Source organism: Vanacampus margaritifer, chromosome 1, assembly GCF_051991255.1.
Source record: "Vanacampus margaritifer isolate UIUO_Vmar chromosome 1, RoL_Vmar_1.0, whole genome shotgun sequence".
Classification (NCBI taxonomy): Eukaryota; Metazoa; Chordata; class Actinopteri; order Syngnathiformes; family Syngnathidae; genus Vanacampus; species Vanacampus margaritifer.
The window spans coordinates 234,313-254,206 of NC_135432.1; the positions used below are offsets into that span (position 1 = coordinate 234,313).

General features: G+C 46.7%; 2 protein-coding genes across 13 annotated transcripts in view; both read left to right on the forward strand.

Annotated features, from left to right (window-relative positions):
* LOC144050013 (nck-associated protein 5-like) overlaps nucleotides 1-12,932 on the forward strand; it is a 74,245-nt gene extending 61,313 nt beyond the window's left edge. For 10 of the 12 annotated variants that reach the window (XM_077562862.1, XM_077562850.1, XM_077562880.1 and 7 more), the window contains 8 exons: nucleotides 72-3,565; nucleotides 3,946-4,039; nucleotides 4,711-4,801; nucleotides 6,539-6,844; nucleotides 7,373-7,494; nucleotides 7,933-8,068; nucleotides 8,271-8,440; nucleotides 11,501-12,932. In XM_077562862.1, coding sequence (XP_077418988.1) covers nucleotides 72-3,565; nucleotides 3,946-4,039; nucleotides 4,711-4,801; nucleotides 6,539-6,844; nucleotides 7,373-7,494; nucleotides 7,933-8,068; nucleotides 8,271-8,440; nucleotides 11,501-11,752 — 4,665 coding nt within the window. In that variant the 3' untranslated portion in view covers nucleotides 11,753-12,932. Of the gene's footprint in view, nucleotides 1-71; nucleotides 3,566-3,945; nucleotides 4,040-4,710; nucleotides 4,802-6,431; nucleotides 6,845-7,372; nucleotides 7,495-7,932; nucleotides 8,069-8,270; nucleotides 8,441-11,500 lie in introns of those variants that run through there. The other 2 variants (XR_013293759.1, XM_077562940.1) reach the window with 2 other exon arrangements.
* Nucleotides 12,933-14,487: 1,555 nt separating this feature from the next.
* LOC144058095 (ly6/PLAUR domain-containing protein 1-like) lies at nucleotides 14,488-18,603 on the forward strand. The gene is made up of 3 exons (XM_077576340.1): nucleotides 14,488-14,688; nucleotides 15,970-16,104; nucleotides 17,924-18,603. Exons 1-3 carry the CDS (start codon nucleotides 14,640-14,642, stop codon nucleotides 18,175-18,177), a joined length of 438 nt encoding a protein of 145 aa, XP_077432466.1. The 5' UTR covers nucleotides 14,488-14,639; the 3' UTR covers nucleotides 18,178-18,603.
* The last annotated feature ends 1,291 nt before the right edge of the window (nucleotides 18,604-19,894 follow it).

A 19,894-nucleotide genomic window follows, 5' to 3' on the forward strand; every position in this document is an offset into this window, starting at 1 on the left:
TCCTCGACTTCCTTGCTTCAGAGACGTGTTTGGGGAGGACTTTAATCTTCTTTTGTTTGACCTTCTGTCAGCACTCATCTCTCACCTGGGATAAGAGGCTAAATTTGGGTTCATCTGCCCCAAGTAATATCAGCGAGCCACCGGAGGAAGAGATGCCCACCAGGCGCAAGGAGACCAACATACTAAAGGGGCTGAGGAAATTGCAGAGGAGGAAGCACAGGTCCTTGTCTTCATCCAGGGTCTCCAAGTCAGGCTACAAAGACTGTATGAACTCCAATGAGGGCATTTACTCACTTGGTATAAAGAGTAGCAATAAAGGCGTGTCCAAAGCCACCCATGTCGGAAGACCATCGCTTCTTGCAGGGAAAAAGTTTCTCTCCGATTCTGACGACGCAGATGATGAGCTTGTGCAATCTGGCCACGCAGCGGACATTCCCAACAAGGACAGCTGGTTTTACTGCAAGAGGCTCTCCCACTGCATCTCTGACACGCTGTGTAGCTGGGACGCGATACATGACAGTGGAGGTGTGGGCGACAACAGCTCGGGCCTCGCCGTGACAAAGCCCCCCTCTGAATTTGACTCGCAGGAACGTCCCGTGAAGCTGACAAGTCTGGTCGGCGCTTGTCTCACTGAGAGTGGACGGCCATCAGCTTTCACTCGAGTGTCAATGCTGCATGTTGCCCCTTCTGACCCGGAAGGTTCCAATGGCTTCTCAGATACGGACGATCTCGAAGACCACAAATGTGATTCTAGGGGTTTGCAGGTGCCCTTCGCCCTACGAAAAGAGCGAGTGGAGAGGATGCCCCGTGACGCTTTCGAGCCGCTCGTGCCACAGCGCTTGCAAAGGGACCAAGTACGAAACCAGTCCGCAGATGGCAGGCCAGGACCTGTCAAGGCAACTAAAGAGGCAAATAATTATCTGTCCGAGGAGACTATCGTGGCAGTATTTGATGCTCAAGGGGAGCCAATTGAACTAAGCACTCAGAAGCTTGCCGAAGGTTCTGGACCCATGATTGAGATTCCAGTTAGCAAAGTAGTGGATACATACAATGAAGTAGCCCCTCAAGAGAAGCCACCGAGGCATAAACCGACAAATGCGGGAAACTACGCAGTCCTTGATTCTCCAGAGAAGCCATCGGAATATCAGCTCAGGACCAGCAAAATAAACAACAGCAAGGGTGGCAATGCAGATCGGTTATCAGTGCAGCTTACTCCGCAGAGAAAGTTAATCAAACCGCCTGGCAACCGGGCTGATAAAGGACATTCAGTCCCACCTCTCAACGATTCTGCCAGTCCTATGAGTGGTGGCTCAAAGCTACGAGGTTTTAATAAACCTTCTGCACCCCCAGTCAGATTGTCAAAGGGCGCTGCCACTGAGCCAAACAGTGGAAACTCAGGAACTCCTAGTCAGGAGAAAACACCCCCGCCTGCCACAGGTAAAATGTCCAGGTTCATCAAGAGCTCCCATTGCCCAAAGGTGGTGAACTCCAAGCTTCCCAATAGGTGTGAATGGAGTAAGGGCTCCTCCCCCGGTTGCCCTCGCCTCTCAAGGAAACACTTGGAGTATGCTGACACCAGTGAACAGCCAACCAGAGACAAACACTGTGAAAGCATAAAAAACAAACTCAGGTCCCCTTCACCACCCCCTCCACCTGGTCGCACCACCTCCTTACTGATCAAGCCAAATTATGAGGGCTCACCTCAAGCACATAAAATAGACAAAGCTCAGCCATCCACAACAACCACTGTGAGGGGCCCGCCCCCAAGTTACTACACCTCCCTCCAACCAAATATGCAAGCTACACTACCCATCAAAGATAAAGACATGGACATGGATGCCGGCTATGGGACTGCACTTGCACCTCAGAAACTGATTGACAAAACCAGTCAGCAGCTTCAAAAGTCATCCGGCATAGCATCTGTTACAGGAACTCCCAAGCAGATCACCTCAAAAGACTACCTCCCTCCCACAAACTCAGGCTTTGACCCCGAACCTGAGAATGCACCTAAAAGCTCAAAGAATGTCCCTCCTCCTCCCTACGGTGCCATCAGAGGGTCTTCTCTTCACAGCGTATTCGCAAGTAAGGAAGGCTCCGCCCAAGAACATGACCATCAGTCTGTGCAGAAAGCCTTTGTTAGTTTATCAGTTCAGGAAGCCCCAACTGTGAAAACCGAGCTACAAAAAAATGTTGTCAGCCCACCAAGCTCACTTGCGGCTTCCCCTAAATCATCAGAAAAGAGTCAAAAGAATGGCATGGCAGTGGGCTTCAAAGCATTTTTAAAATCTCCCCCCAGCCATAAAAATGGTCCCACTTTACCAGACAAGCAAGAGAAAGATCATATCAACTTAGTTTCCAAGGAGACTGTGACTGGCCAGTGTGACAGCTTGCAGCCGGTGTACAGTATCGATTCTCCACCCAATATGTCTGTTCCGGAGGTGAGAGGTGAGGTTGACTGTCGATTACTGCAAGGGGAGGCAAATCCTGCTGTGAAACCAGAGGAGGGTGATGTCTGCCATAAAGGGAAAAGGAGCAGTCAACTTTTCTCTCGATCCATATCCATTACCGCCAAATCCCATCTAAAGCCAGCCTTGGGAATGAACGGGGCCAAAGCCCGGAGCCAGAGCTTCAGTATCAACTACATTGAGAAAGCCAGCGTCAACGTTCTGGAGGGGCCAGGAAAAATCCGAACTCAGATCATCACCAACTCAACAGAAAGGGGGAACTCCCTGTCCAGGCAGAGTTCCTTGGAGGCACCCAACGTTGGATTGGCAGAGAGTCCAATCTATTCTGTCAGGACAAGACCCAACAATCAAAATGTAGCACCTGAGAGAACCTCTAAATTCATCTCCAGAGGTGATGAATCTCAAGGTGCAGTGAAGGGGCAAACAGTCGCGTCACCCGCTCACAAGGACACGTGCGCTTTGCCCATCAGTGAGAAAAATCTACGAAATAATATCTGCAGGCCTGGAAAAGTCATCCCAGCCTATTTTGCTTGCAATTCCGAGAACGTGGAGCAAGAAGCGGGAGGCACCGCAACAGCCCCTAATGAGCAAGAATTTAGTTCAGGTGTAAAAACCCAGACAGACTCGCCAAACAAAAGCCCACATGGAGAGGACCAAAAAATCAGCCCGTCAGCGTGTACCATCGAAGAAAAGGTCATGATGGGAATCGAAGAAAATCTGCACAAATGCCAAGAACAAGAGAAGGTCGCTGCTAGCGAGGCCAAACAAAAGTCTGCTCCCTCGCTGGCCAACTGGTTTGGCTTCCGCAAGAGCAAACTTCCCGCCGTGACTGGGAAGAAAGCAGACTTGTGCAAAGGAAAAGAGGAGAAGAAAGAGATGAAGATTGGCTCGGTGCTCGCAGGCAAACACACAAAGTTGGACAAGAAGAAGGAGAAGAAGAAAAACGACAGTCTGGAGGCGCACAATCAATCGGAGATGAGCAACAAGCTGAGCTCCATCATGGACCACTGCAACAATCAAATGGGCCAGATTGCCAGTCAGATCCAGTCCAGCGCAGCATTCGTCGGCAAGGAGCAGCTTGTCAAGGAGCTTCTCGGCAGGTGCGTAAATCAAGACACTCGCCGATCAATCCCCCTCCATTGATTACTGATTACTTCCTGTCACTGCAGCTATCTTGAGTTGTCTCTCAACTCAGACAATTGAATCCTTCAAACAAATAGCTTGTGCTCATGCAAACATAAGCGCCCGTTGCTGGCAACGTTGTTTTTGGTGTGCGTGAAGGAGAAACAAACAAAAAACGTCTCAGTCGGTTCCGCTTTCGACTCCATGGGTTAGGCTTGCACACGCACACTGCGACACGTCACTCCATCGATCTGTTGATGCTTTTTCACACCTTCTGAGAAGCATTTTTGTTGGCATTGTGAGTTTCAAGCAGTCTTAAACACATGCTCGGATAAGATGAACTATTGATCGTCCGCAGGACTGCTGGAAAAGGCAACGTCGTCACTGCATCGCCGACACCCAAGAAACATTCGGAGATGACGGGAGAGCTGAAGATCTGTCCTGACGCGGCTGTAAGTGCACATTCATTGATTTCGATCTCACACTAATTCAAGTGGAAGGACACACATGAAGCCAGCCATTTTCAAACCCTCCTTTATTCTAAAAATGTCAAATAAACCTGGGCTGGAATGTCTGCATTCTTAAATGACGTGAAAAAACGTCCCTGCCATTGAATGAGTTTTTAAATTGTGCTGTTTTACGCCTTCACTTTTCAATATCCCACCACTTTGTAAAGGAAAATGAGGAATTTGGTATATGTTGGTTTTTATTATGGATGAGTTAAACATGGATGGGGACTTGTAAAGAGCTATAAAAGCAATAAAAGGGACATTTAATGGAACGGACTAAGTGCAGTCAAAAAGAGCGCCCCGCAGAATTATGTAGGACATTTAATCCTGATGTGGACTTTTGATAGCAGCGAGGCTCCTTATCAGAAGCACTCCATTTGACAATTTGATACCATTCCCCAAGCAAGCCTTCCATCCATCTTCTACCCACAAAACAGCACAAAAGCTGTATGACCTCTGTGACTTTTTTCCACCTCACACTCCAACAAGCCAATTCGAACTATATTAACTCTCGTACAAAAGACGACGCCAGTCGAGCCACTTTGCAATGTTGACGATGAAACGAGCATCTCGTAATTGCATGCTGAGGTCTTGTTGTCATTTTGACTTCACAGACGCTCCTAATGAGTCAGAAGCTTCATTTAAAGGCTGACAAGAAGGAAGGGGGGTGCATGGCAGATGCCACTGGTCAAGACCACATGATGGGTAAGTAAGTATTCATGCTTCTGCTGAGGGAGGCTTTCAGACTGAGGTGAAACTGACAATAATATACCTTATATGTGACCTCACATGACATCTCGTTAATATTGCATTTGTGGAATGTGACTTATGAAGCCCTTTCACTGAGGACTGAAGAGGACTGTCTGTACTGACCCGGTTCGACTGACAACAACCCGCTCAGTCCGTGAATTTGCTCGAGGCTTTGCGTCATAAAGCACTTGCCGACGGAATGACGGAAGTGCCCACCTGTCAGGTGGAGTTCACAACCTCAGATGAAACGACAGTAATATGATCGAATCGAAAGCAAATCATTTCAAGTTGAACTAACAAATGACATTTTCTATGAAATGAACTACATTTTCAAAAAGCAATAAGGGATTAACAAAAGAGAAGCTCTCTTGCTACGTCTGGACTGGGCCCGCTGCCTGGACAATAAAGAACCCTTTTTATGGTCCGAAGCACAAAAACAATAAATACATCAAAAGGAATAGAGGCTAACCATCAGACAGTGAAGGTATCATCACAGCAGCTTTCCCGCCTCCAAGCATGCGGCCCGGACGTGATAGCGGCTCATGAAAAACTACATTACGTCCAGTCGCTGTTGCCTCAGGCCGGAATTGCGCTGGAACTGGTTATGGTTTGCTTATGGAGGGCATTTTCAACTGTCAGGCCAGGCATTCGATTATACGGTTTAGTAATCTATGGCTGCCTCCACTCTGCGCTTTCTCTCCACATGTGAGGAGCCCTGACCAATCCCCCAAACACACCCCCCCCCCCTTCCTTGTTTGTTCTGCATTTTGATGCTGTGCAGCACATGTTCTCAAGTGCGTCAAACAACAAGCTGTTCATCGGTGCATGTTTGCATCAAATGATTTTGGCAGGTGCTGTTTGTGCCTCACAAATGTGCACACAAAGGAACTTGAGGAATGTGCTTTGAATTCTTCGAATGGCACAGATTTGATGAAAACAAGACGCAAAGCCTCTTTGGACGGACATCTTGCTCAATTGGTTTCTAATGAAACTTAATATTTCATTTTGGGAAATGACTGCATTGGCAAACGTCCTTATTCGGTTTCAGTGCACAACGTAAGGTCCAGAAAGGCACGTTTGGATGAGTTTGTTCTCCACACAACCGTAAACACCAAACCCTATCAAAGAGCTTTAAGATCAACTATACCTGAGAAAAGCACCATCAAAACGAGTGGTCTTTATTTGTTTGCCGACGTGTGTTTGTGATGCTCCACCCTGGTCAGAACGGAAAACGATTACATAATGTCAATATAAAACTGCAAATGCATTTCTGGCTGCAGAGAATGACCCTTTCAAATTTTAACTTCAAAACATACTCGGCTATATTTTCACTTCTCGGTGTGTTACCTTTGATTTCAGCCAAATAGTAAGCAAACCGGATGTCCCAAATGCCGCCCACTTCACTATCCGTCCGCATGTCGTCGATTGCTGCCGTCAGGCCTGACCAATCGCTCCAGTGTGTCCTCGGGAATTTCTCTGTGACTTTCTGTCCGTGCAGTGTCGCGTTATTTCATCAGATTCCTCTTAACGTGATCCAAATGTTTTTTTTCTCTCTCCTTTGCACCGACGACTCAACCCGCCACAGACACCCTGTACTCTCACCAACCCTTCCGTTGCATGTGAAGCCCTCGTTCCTTTTCCTGTGTTCTGACCCTTGCTTCCCCGAGTTGTCACATTTCCTTGTCACTTTAGATTCCAGCTGTCAGATGAGAACATTGGACAGTGGGATTGGCACCTTCCCTCTCCCCGACTCGGTCACGCGGGCCAGCGGCCGCCACGTCCCAAAATGTGACCCCGGCCCGGACGGGTTGCCTGCCGAACTCCGAGCTGAGCCTCACCGCCCTCCTCCAGAATGTTCACAACCCAGTGTCAACGTGCCTTCCCTGCCCAACACCCGTCTGCATGCTCAAGGAAGCTTGGCTCACTCCTTCTCGGACCCATCCCTTACTTGCAGTGCTTTCAACCCGGATGCCCAGACCCGATTGCCCAAACTAGCCGGTAGGTTCAAGCTACGTTAACTTAATCAGTCAAAAAAAACAACAGCAGTTTTTATTCTTATTCTTTTGTCCTGCTCTTATTTACACAGCAGCGCATCAATGCCTTCATCCTTTTGAGGCACACGTCTACTTATTTTACTCAAGAGGCACCTCTCAAATGGAAATATGTATTTATTGTCATCATTTTTAACAGTCCAGAAATCTACTGTGTTCAATAAAGGATCTATATCTGCCTATTTACATGCCGAGCCTTTAGGGCTGAGCAGCTGAGCTTGAATATTGTGTTTGTTTGGCCATTAAGCATACGGCGCATATTCATTAATTGACTGACAAGCTCGTGTTCTCACGCAGCTTGGAGTGCCCCGTAGACACCAAACAAAAGCATTTACTGGTGGATTAGAGTGTCAGCCTAGACTGTCCCTCACCTCTGGCCTCACTCTTTGCCAAGTCCACGGGGTGCGACCAGTTTGACTGCAGTTGTGTGCCATCACCACTGTCTAATCCTTTTTCTTTTTCTTTGGACTCGTAGGTGCTAACAGGACTAAGAGGCTGAGTCTTTTCACCCCACGGAGCAGTGCTTCAGCATCAACTGAGGACAAAGACGATGAAAGTGGGAGGAAGATGAAAGTGAAGGAGCAAGACATTTCTTCGGTGAGTTAGGATGATGTGTCGTATGTTTATGCATAGAATACGCTTGCAAGGACAAAAAAGGTCTGTTGCTGTGTTTGCATTTTGCGCTATGCTGTTTAATTAAATTTGGAAGTGCACACAAAAAATCACTGGAAGGCACTTTTCAGAATGGAGCAGGTTCAGGAGAACTCTATGCATTAAACGGAATCCCTCTCGAGGAAGCACTTTGGCCATAATAGTAAAGAGAAAGCGTTCCCAGAAGCAAGACTGCTTAGGGCGGCGATCTGCCTCGACTGCTTGTTGAGTGCCAGAAATGATGTGTAATGGTGGTGTAACTGTTATCACTGGGGCTAGTGGTAATGTTATTACTACTAGTAGTACTGTAGTTATCACACGTGACTCAACGTTAGAAGATGCGTAATGCGTAGTTTCTCATGTTTTCTGTTTTTCCAAAATTAGGAGCGAGCCCTGCGATTGTGTACGTACTCGGGCAGCAGTAGTGGCAGCGACGCTGAAACTGAACTTGGTCGACCTGTCGTCGCTGTGAGCCCACTGCAAAGCTCGAGGATCCACTGCAGCCAAATGGAGGACTCTGGTCAGGCAACCAACCTTCAGAAAGAAGGATTCATTTTAGAAAACGGGCAAAATCAAGAATTTCAGACCACGAGTGGGGAAAATTGTGTTGAAATTGATTTTGATCCCAAATGTCCCGCTTCCCAGTTTTCTTCAATGAATCAATGAGTTGAGACTTGTGGAAAAATGCAGCGCTTGACTTGTGTTAACTGGTCCTCCTACAGTGGAACAATGTGAAAAGACGCTGAAGAGTGGCAGTGTGGACAATCCTCTGTCAATCATGGACTTGTACCAGCATGAGATGTTCTCTCCGGTGGAGAAGGACAGCAGGAAGATCCGTCAATACGACCTGTTGCGCAAAGAAGCAGCCCTCAACGCCAGAGACAAGCTCAGTGTGAGTGCTTCTCTCCTTGGGAGATTTTCATAGCAAAAGCTGCCTAATTGCTTTCGATCCACTCGCCATCTCGTGTCAGGGGGTATTTGCCTAGCCTTATTTAACGACGCTCAATGACAAACGAGGACCAGAGAGCGTGAAATGGCCTCCAGCTGCCGCCGCAGGACGGCCGGGCTACCCTCCACTGCCCCGATGCCGGGCCTGACACAAAAATCCATATTGTGAGTGAGGGCGAAAGATCTGACTCAACACTTGTGTACATTTGAGTTTGTTCAGTGAGTTTTATTCTCGACCTTTAAGGAACTCAAGCGAGATGACTTCAAATCAAATCAAACTTTATTGTCATTCCATCAGCCAGACAGCAGTGATTCAGACAATTTGAAGTCATCTGCAAAATGCCAAGTTCGCCAAACGCGCAGCCAAGTAGCCAAATGAAAGTATAACTACTGCAAAATAATAGTCAGTACGGGTCACAAATCACAGGCAGTCAAAAAGAGTTCTTAGTGTCTGTGTGGAATTGATGCAACAGATCATCGGCTTTTATTTACACCTGCACGGCACGGCAAGCATTCTTGGACGAACAAACCTGCCGCAGCACAGGAGCGGCACACTTGTGAGGCGTCGCCGTCCGTCGGCCGCACTCTGGACGAACGTTTCCTGGCTGGTGTCAGAGATCTTTGATCCGAGCCCCTTTAATAACATTCCGCAAACACTCCGGAGAGCGACGCAAAGCTGGGCCGCTCCCATCAGAGCCCCCGCGGCCCACGTTTGCCTCCCATTCATCATCCTGACAGCACCTGACAGGCCCGCTAACCGCGTCTTCTTTCCCTTTTCCTTTGAGTCCTCCTTTTCAGGTACACGTCTTCCTCTCACTCTTACGTCTCTTTTGTATTAGTGCGGCTTTTGTTTTCAGCTCATCGTCTGCCCTCCCATTGGACTTTCCCTCCCTTCATTCTACCTGCTCCTACGCGTCTTCCTATCGTTGGTGCTGGGGAATGAAAATGCCTGGGGAAGAATAGAGTTGTTTTGGTACAAAGGAGTAGACTGCATATCTACATGTATCGCCTCCTCAGTGAGCACGGTATTGCCTTGGGAAATTTTAGGCAGCACGGAGAATGGAAAGCAAACTCCGTTAAATGCAAGGCAGTTTCCCCTGTGATTTAAGAACAACGCTTGCGTTCAAGACACAACACTTCATGTACAGTATACACATTACAGTATGCGTATCTCGTTAAATCATGCCGTAGGGATGTCCGAGGCCACTTTTTTTTCGGAGCGATTCCAGTCCCAGTACTCAGCTCTTGACGAGTGCTAATTTCGGCAACGAAAACTAAACAAAAACAATTTCGTCAACACACATTCTCACCGGACGAAATAAAGACTTGGTGAGGCTAAAAAACAAAACAAAATTGGGACTAAATCAATCTGCACTTTTGTCGACTAATAAAGACGCGACGAAAATTTAGCTCACTTGAGACTGGACTAAAATCTATGGACATTTTAGTTCACAAACAAAGACAAGATGAAAAATATGATTTTGCAAAATCATGTCTCTGCTCATCTGCCACTAACACAAAGTGACACATTCAAATCTGCTGCTAGCGAGTGCAATGCAACATTGATGCAGCAGCTATAGGCTAACGTTTAAACAATGTTAATCCCACCGCTAACTCATGCTAGCTAATTTACTAGTTTGTAGCATGGAGTCTCAATAGCCACTTGTTGATATACTGTAATTGTGTGTCGAGTTCTTTTAAATCAAAAAGATGAGAGAAAGTTTTGTGTGAAGTAGATTTAGATGAGATGGAAATGCTCAATATTACCTGTTGACGAAAAAATGGAAAATTGTCAAAGGATTGTTCTGACTAAAACTAGACTAAAATGTTGACAGTTTCTGTGGACTAAAATTAGACAAATAAAATGTTTTCTTGGACTAAAATAAAGAGTAAACTGCTCAAGGTGACTAAATAAAAATGGGATGAGGTTTGATTGAAAATGGGACTAAAACTGAGAGTCCATTTTAAAATTACTGATAAAACTGATCTTGACTACAGTCATTTCTGGACTATAAGCCGCTACTCTTTTCACTTGCAATTGACCGTGCGGCTAATACAAAGGTGCGGCTTATCCATCAGATCACAAGGGGGCGCACCATAAAGGAAGCACAAGAGCGTCAGGCAGAGCAAAACCAACCAATAAAGTAGGAGAGACAGAACGAGAGCGAGACAATTTGCGCCCTCGTTATGGAAAAGACAGTAGCGGGAACCCGTTGCGGTAGCTTACTGTCGCGTGCGGCTTATATGTTTAGCAAACTCAAATATTCCCCGAATTTAGCTAGCGCGGCTTATAGTCCGGAAATGACTGTAGTCACCAATACCAAGTATCGATAACACGAGTACTTTGGATACATAAGATTTCTGCCCAAAAATAATGACAGATCATTTTAAAGAAAGACCTGTTCCCAATTTTGTATTTTTCCTTAACATTATATGGAATTATTTTTGAAATTTGTAACTTTTGATTTTTAGTTCCTGATTGTAAACGCTGGTACCGAGACCTTGAAAGAAGGCAGGGTATCGGCCCAATACTGATAGCTGGATCGATACTCGCCCATGCCTATATTTCCCTAGCCTCATTTATTGATTTAATGATCACATGGGCAAATACTTTTTTCAGAATCCCAACTCCTATTCCTGTCTTTGAAATCATGGGATTGAGGTATTTGGAATCGCTTTGCGCAAAATCCAAAGCAGACGTCTGTGTTGCCGCCGCCTAAATGAGTTCATGCTTCAGGTTGTTGTTCAGAGCTTTACGGGAGGTCAAACGTGGGAAAGGCCTATATTTAGAGCGACTCTGGAACACCTCGAGCACCTTCATCCAATCCAGTGGTGTCTGTCGCTCATTACATACCTTCATCATTTGTTGTTTTGCTCCCGGGCCGCTCGGGTTAAAGCACGATCGTTCCAATGTGCTTTCCAAAGCAACGGCTTCAGCCTAATGTGTTGACCAGCGTGTGCAGTACGAGCAGATCTGAGGATTTGATGATTTCTTTCTCCGCAGAAGGAAATTGCAGCGGGGAAGACGGCCATCTGCCCCAAACAGCCCGGATCGCGGAACGTCACCTTGGAGTGTCTTAACGAGCTCAATCGCAGCGACTCCAGCGTCCGTAACGAGACGGCCGCCGACGGAAGGCTCGTCGCCTCGCGTGGCGACAAGGTGGACGAGGCTGGCGCCGATCCAGCAGGCTCCCTCAGTGACTCGCTTTACGACAGCTTCTCGTCGCGCGCCAGCCAGCTCTCCAACCACGTGTGACGGCCGCGAGGGTTCCCGCGGCCGGCGGCCGTGAAGAATCCAGTTTGATTTGAGTGAGTGCAGTCCTGCACCTCACCTGTTGATTAAGAGCCCAACAAAAAGAAGCACTTAGAAGGTGGAAAGCTTGATGGTGGTGAGACTTGACTCTTGTGTGGTGTCTTTTGGGGTTTACAGCGTCAAGTCAAGGACCGTTTACTGGCGGTTGCGTTACTTTGGATCTTCCAGGAAATGGAATCTGCTGCTACATCTGGCCCTTCGCGATGCACCTGCCACACTTTTGTCTTCCGGTCGAGCAAAGAAACGGACACTTGGTTTGGTGTCGTGTGACATGTTTTTCTAAGTTTGGCATCTCTGGGCTCGCATCTTCCTGAGACAAATGAGGAAGTTGTTCTTTTCTTACTAAACTCCTCATTGGTGCCGATCAAGAGACCGTTGGTAGCTCAGGGAACAAAGTGAACTCCAATCGATTGTACCATCAGGAAGATGCTGACTTGCATACAAACGCCGTCAACAGTTGGTTTCTCCGTTTCCATCTGGTGCGTGGTTTTCTGAAGCAAACCTGAACCGAAGCCAACCTCTCGCATGTACGATTTTGTAAATAAAAGCGATGTAAGTTAATATCAGAAGGGGCATTGCTAATTCCTGTATGCAAATATGCACACACAAAAACTACACTTGTACATTCTTTTTGCCAATCTTTCAAATGAGCTTTTGAAAATAGCTTGTATCTTTTCTTATGGAATTGTAGAAATCTTTATTTTGATCAACAGAAAAAAGAGGTCAAATATTTTATTTTAAAAGACATATATGGGTAATGCTACGCCAAATTCCTGTTTGGAACTTGACCAGCTGGTGCTAATCAACACTGCACAACGCGTGCCGCTATTTTTATTTTTTATGAAACTGTTGACAGTGTGTGAGTGCGGAGAGCTTGCGTATTTTTCTAGGTGTCGAGTATTTATACCCATGTTTTTGTATCGGACTTTAGTGCGATTCACCTCTATCCTTAAATGTTCCCTTGGAAACGGTTACCAGCGGTGTTACTTTGGTAAATGCTATGAATTGCTCATTCTTATCATTATTCCTGTGTGCAATCTCGTCTGTTACACTAATGCTCTATTTTATGTAACTATTTCCTAAATAAATATGAAAACAAAAAATGGTTTTCTGTTGCAGCCAAGTGTGTGCATGTTGTGTGTCCCGGCACGCGTCGGCCATCTTCCAGGAAGGAATTCAGGGCCACAAGCAACCCCAAAGGGACACGCCTGTAATCACTTTTCTACTAACAATCTGTCAGCGGGAGACGGTTTGCGCCAAGAGTGCGGCGGCATTTCCGAGGAAGGATTCCCACGATGCTTCATTATGCAGCTTGAATAACCGCGATTAGTTCATCTCCGTGGTGGCGATTGTGCGCCATCATCTGCTTTAATATGCGGCATTGATCTGCTGCTGCAACACAATCTTCATGTGTCCCTTTGTGAGACAGTTCAAGCTGCTCCTTGCAAGGTGCGGAGGGCAATAGGTCACCGAATGATCAGCTGTGATACACACCTTTACAATCTTAATGTCATGCTGCAGCAAAGACAAACACGCTATCAAATAAAAGAAAACATCTCCACTTGCTTCTCAAATCCAAACGCCCCTGAATTCAAGTCCAAATTCAGCCCAAATATTTGTGGGAAAATGGGCCTCTAAAGTCATGCAAAAATGAAATAAACAAAAAGAATGCATCTCACAAAAAGTAAGTAGAACCCAACTTCTTTAGTCAGCCATCGTTCTGAATGGAACGTGTCCTGTTAAACGTCACCTTGCTGCAGCTTTCTTTAACGGCATTGACAATCTTCTTGTATTCTATTGGCCAGTGATGAATAATCTCAACAGTGGCGATTTTAGAGTGGGCATGTTTGAGTGACGGCGCAACCTGAAAAAGTTGGGGGGACTTTTATTACTAATTTTAACATTAAATATGATTTAATGATTTTTTTTATACCACTGTGTCGGTTGATGCACACACACTGTAACGTAACCTGCAGCTCCGTGGTAAGTGAAATGACACAATCACATGCCCACAAATGTTCCATTATGTTGGAAGTTACAGTATTCGGAACTTGCTGGTGCCCAGCAAGGAAAAAAATGACATCGCTGCGCAGTTTGCTAACCTGTGGACAGCCAGCGAGACATCTATGTTTCTCGTACGTCCCGGCTTGAAAGTGACACCGCTGGCCGCGTTCCAACACTCGCACCCCCGCTCATCGCGGGAGGGCGTTTGGGCTATCTGAAATTCTTCGGACACTGAGACAGACACTACACACTCGCAGCCTCGCACCCGTCGGCGGGAACGCGCAACCGAGGGGCACAAAGGCGGAAGCGGCCCGCACGTCGCAAACCGGAAACAGAAACCAAGTTGATGGGTGAAAACCTGGAAGTCGGAAGTCCCGCCTCCTCCGTGGCATAAAGTCCATATGTGAGCGTGATAACACCAAATTCATCTCACCTGACACCAGTAAAAGGGGGCTTGCTTGTCTTATTCTTTTCACCACTTCCAGCCACCGTTTTTTTTGGTGACTAGCAAATGGCTCCAGGGCCCTCGTTTGGAAACCAGTGCTCTCGGATCATGGATGCTGACAAATTGAGAAAACTTGTCGTAGCTCAAGCAGCACCAATTTTGCCGTCCGTCGGCGACAAGTGACCACGCATGCCTGCGTCACGTGGTTCTCTATAAGGTCCTGCGCTCGCGGTGCGCGTGCAGTGGCGGCCAAGATCCTCAACGAGCGCGGAGGATGCTGACGAGCGCGAGCGCGAGCGTGCGTGCGCTTCATCTGCGGCGCTTAGTGCAGCTTTCAGCCTTCTGAGCAACTTTGTCCAATCGGATGCTCTCCCGGGAGACATGCGTCTGCTGCTTTTGGCTGCTCTTTTTGGAGTCGTGGCTCGCGCAGGTAGGCGCAACCGAAGCCTTTCGTCGGGCGTGTTGCTTTCCTATTTCAATGTGCGTGCGCCAGATGTCTTGTCGATTCGAAACGAAGAACTCTTGATACTTGATTGTCACATTTTAAGAGTGCCCGTTGAGAAATCTTGAAGGCAGCTGCGTGTGTCATTGATTTGGCATGACTTCTGTGCAAAGTCGGAATGGCTGGCAAAGGAGCATTAGGCATGGTAGCCTTTATTTGGACTGTTTTATTTATATATGCAGTCAGAATAATAGTATACCCCCCCCCCCCCCTAAAAAAAAAAAAAAAACTACTGTTGGATTAAACCTTGTTATTTTCATTCTACTGGACCAATGCAGTGCAAGGAAGTATACATTGAATTTTCTCATCAGTCTGAATGCTTCCTTCTGACTAATCGAATGCTATTTGTTGATGCTGATAAGATGCTTTTCGGCTCCCAGCGTGACAGAGTCCCTCCGAAATAATAAGATGCTGCTTGCATCCACAATCTGATCCCATCTGAGCGATGAAGCCACTCACTGGCTTTTTTGTTGTTGTGCTTATCAGCGGCAAACTTGGCAGATGAATGACTTCCACCTTTCCCATAATTACACCAATGAGCAGATGTGCTGTGTTTGGCTTGATTGAGTGCCGCTTCAATGATTGGTTCCCATTAGAGGAATTCATTTCAGTTGATACTCTCAGGGTTCACTGACGTTATGCATTGTTGTCTTCATGTGCTTTTGCCACTCGGCACTGTGCGGCAAAACAAGCACTCGGGTTTCAGTGGGGCTTTTAGTAGAGCAGGCAAGCAAGCGGCCAGTAAAATGTTTTCCTTTGCAAGGTGGTGCGGTGGCGCTTGCACTTCCCTCAGGCACTGCATCACACTCCTTCTGTTTACATTGTAAATGAAACTTTACCGAGCTTACCGAAGCTGCTTGTTAAAAATACCACTGATGGGATTTGATGGCCTGCCCTCACTTCATGAACACAGCCATCATTATGTGCTCAGCGTCCTTTATAAAAATCCTCGGCCGCCCTCCAGCTCCAGGTGATGTCAAGCTAGCAGTGCGGCAGAGGGAAGACTTCATTAGTTTTGTTTGGACGCGGCGCCAATAGCCGTAGCTTCTGTTTGGCCTTTGTGGACTTTGAAAACTGCAAGTCAGGGTGTTTGAGCGTGAAACAAGGAGGCAGTCATGAGTGGTGCTCAAATAAAAAGGGGACAAGAGCTCGGACATGACCCCATCAGATTCACGCGTGACTCCTATTCATTTGTTGATGACTTTGCAGGAGACGCCCTTCAGATCCAGTGTTACCAGTGCGAGGAGATGAAGCACAACGACTGCTCGACGCCCGAGTACGTCGTCAATTGCACCGTCAACGTGCAGGACATGTGCCAGAAGGAGGTGCTCGTCAAACCCGATGGTGAGTGACCATTTGCTCTTGACAAATCAACAACTCTGCACATCGGGTTTGCCGCTCAGTACCAATAGTTGTTTTTTTCTCACTCAAGTTGACGTGGATCAAAACGTCCTCAGTCCGTGGCAAAGGCCACTCAAGTGTCGCAAGGTGTGCACAATTCTGCTACAAGTTGTCACAAGTGGCTGACAGTGTGATACACATTTTAAATTGCAGCTGAATGACATCACAACATCACAGAGGTGAACCATCAAAAATGCATGTCCATGTTCTCTTGCATTTTCCATAGCAGAAAAGGACTTTTCAGGCTACCAAGCAAGATTTAGCTGTTAAGTTTGACTTTAATACTGCATATTTATCATTTCATGTGTGCCTTTGGAATATTCTCTGTTGCTGAAAAATATGAGTGCTGTCAACGAATGTGGCTATTTTAGGCCTCTCAAATAGCCACACTGTCTCCTTTCTTCTTTTTGAATTATGAAGCGACATTGGCCCGGGCCATCCGCCTTTTTTCCCATTGACAATTTTGTTATGTTGTGATTCAATACAATAATATATGTGGGCCTGTGATGTTTTTTTCCCTTCCTGATAAGATCGCCAGGTGTGCAGACACACCCGTCGCCATGGGCGGGCCATGGGCGGGCCATAAGGGTCCGTGCCCGCCTACCAAAATAATTGTGCCACCCCACCCATCTGAGGCATGGATCCCTAAAAATAATTTTCTATTATTATTATCATATTTTTCATAGCAGCTAATTTAGTGTTTCAAAATACTAATGTTGACTTATTTATCACTAAGACATGAAAAATATGAAGTGGTGTGATTTAGTCGGATTGATGGCCAATCCTTTGATCTGCAACAGCCATCACGGCCTTACTGAAAATAATGTTCGTTCGGCTGGCTGACAAATACGGCAATGTTGGCGGGCAAGAGTCATGTACATTTTTCAAATGAAGCTGCAAGTTTTTTTGGTTTGGTATCGTGTACTGTGGCAAGACACGTCTGTAGAACATGTACGTAGTTCCGAGGACGCTGGCGCACATGACCAGCAAACGGCAAGCGAGGAGGGACATACGACATTCGTGTCGGCAACTAACGAGCTACTTAGAAACCACAGATGGTTTGGGCATCCAAAATGAGGTTGGACTTTGCTTTCCTTTTTCTTTTTCATTCTGCTGCTGACACCGTTCAAACAGATGGCCCATTCAAAGCGATATGTCAGCACAGCCGCCATATTGGATGTGGCAATTGTATTTGCCATTACATTTGCAAATAATTGGTCAGATTGCGTTAGAATGGGATAATACAATCAAATGTCATGGTTCCTTATGAGTGAGGCATCTTTACAAATAGCTTCACTTTGCCTCATCCAATATGGCTGCGTCGTCGACGTACTCATGACGGCGTTGGCGTACTGTAAAAGCTGTCTATGAGAATACTTGTCATACTTTCAATGGATGGATGCACAGCAGTGCTACGTGAATGTATCCAAATATATGGGGCACGTTAATGATGTCTGTAGGGTATTCTTAATAAACAACCCCCCCCCCAATGCATTTCCTAGGCCCCCCTTAAGCCTGGGCTCTGGCGACGGGTCTGTGTGCAAGCGGGCCTGATGACCAAGTAAAGCAAGAAATAAAGCAAGAAAACAATGATTGCCTTTGATTTGAGTGCAGGGTTGAGTTTTGCTGTCATTCGGCTCCACGGGGTGCCAAAAGTGAGAAATGAAATGTCAGATTGATGCTATGCGGCAGATGAAGTCAAGAGGCCTGGTCCGACTCCAGAAGGAGTAAATGAATGACCCAACGTGTCCCCCCTTGGCAGGGATTCATTATCGGAAGTCATGTGCGTCGTCGGCGGCGTGCCTCATCGCCTCCTCGGGCTACCAGCAGTTCTGCACCGGCAGGCTCAACTCGGTCTGCATTTCCTGCTGCAACACGGCACTCTGCAACGGGCCCAAGAGGAAGCGGCCCCTTCCCTCCGCGGCGACGCCCGGCCCGCAGATGAGCGTCGGCCTGGCTCTCCTTCTGCCGCTTCTTTCTCTGTGGCATGGCCTGCACGCCGCTTCCTTCATCTGAAGCGTGGGATTGTGCAGGTGCGGGATGCTTGTGATGCTTGCGATGCGAGCTCGCTGATGCGCGCGTCCGCAAAGAAAACCCTCCAAAACCCTGCCGGTACCACTGGGAGTCTCAGTGGACACGCCTTCTCCATCATCTTCTGTTGTGGGCGCCGGAATACGCCACATTTTTGTCAGGTGGACTTTGGCTGCTGCTGTAAATTGTTACTTATTTAGTAACTCATTACTCATTCACAACCGGTTCAAGAGCCAAACCCGAAGAGATTTAGGCAAATACAAGGACCGTGAGCACAATTCAGCTCTCACTTGAGAGCTGCTTCAGGTTGGAATTCGTGTTTAGAATTAGATCAAGATGAAACAGCCACTTGAGTGCATTATCCAATATTTGTTCATTCACAATAAATGACGCTTTCACGCTTGCATGGGATTTTTTCTTCTTCTTTATTTGGTTTGATGCGTCATCGCTTTGTTCCCATTGGTCTTCTATGAAGAGTGAAACTATTCTTCTGATATGAGTTGTGGATAAAATTTGTGTTGACACAGTAAGGAGTGTTTTTTTTAGGACATTTGCACTCACATGATTTTTCAAGGAGGTGGTGCTGCATTCTGGACACTTCTGCATTTGCTGTAAGTCATCGCTGGCACGCAAGTTGATTAACTCAGTCTGCATAGCTTTACTGAGGAGGAGGAAAAAGTAAGTACTCATTTAATATAGCCCCACAAAAATATGTTTGGATCACCCGATTGTCCTCCTCACTGAGTATTTCATTAAGCGTGTTTTTGTCGTGTCGAGCAGCTACACGTGGGACGGCGTTTCATGATCAGCTCAAGAAGGTGGAGAGGACGTGAACATAAATCCTAACATTGAACACGAATCACATTTGCGCTTTTGATCATTGCAGCCATATTAGACTGAACTGTGTATACCTGCTTGCGTCCCAATCCAAAGATTGTGAACTTGTTGCTTTGGGGATGCGTAGCCACGAGCACAACACAGATGCTCCCGCTGGACCACTTTTGAGCACAATGACAACTTTTTGAACAATGAGAGATGGTGACATACAAACAGTTGTGCAGCTCTACTGACTGCTGCCTCAGATGGACTCTGTTAAGGCCGAGCGCAGAGGAGGAGGTCATCATGGGCTATCAGGCTGGGGTTAAAGGGCAGCAGAAGCAGCACATGCATTATTAAAAATAATAGGAGTGAGGTGAAACTAAAGCCTGGCTCGGATGATGTGCACACAAATCAGAGTTCTGGCAGAAATACACAACATCTGAACTCAGAACTGTTTGTACGATGCCATGCGATGAGTCAGTCATCTCGATTCCTTAACAACTATCGGAAATAGCTCCCCAATTGAACGCTGCTCCTAAATCTACCGGCCAGGCAGTTTTAAAAGCGACTTCATCGTTACGACTTGCAATAAAACGGAAGCAAACAGTAAAATGGCATCAAAGTGAAGGCATCTCATGAAAGGATAATGAACGAGGGGACGTAGGAAAGCAGTAGACGAATGTGAAATATATCGTTCCTCGCCAAAATGGCTGGCATTACAAACTACTCTTATGATTCCCAACAGTACTGAAGCGCACACAGAAATGAATACGTGAAGGAAAAAAAGCTATTGACTGCTCTCTAGTGTTTTCCTCCCCTTCATAATCAAATTCTTATTCATAGGACATGGAAATACATTGTGGCCACAATTTTGACATCAGAA

Excerpts from the sequence above, each read along its gene's own strand:
- LOC144058095 (XM_077576340.1), top strand. The coding sequence starts at position 14,640 with ATGCGTCTGCTGCTTTTGGCTGCTCTTTTTGGAGTCGTGGCTCGCGCA. Across the intron at positions 14,689-15,969 it reads TGGAGTCGTGGCTCGCGCAG|GAGACGCCCTTCAGATCCAG; the intron begins GTAGGCGCAACC and ends ATGACTTTGCAG. Across the intron at positions 16,105-17,923 it reads GGTGCTCGTCAAACCCGATG|GGATTCATTATCGGAAGTCA; the intron begins GTGAGTGACCAT and ends CCCCCTTGGCAG.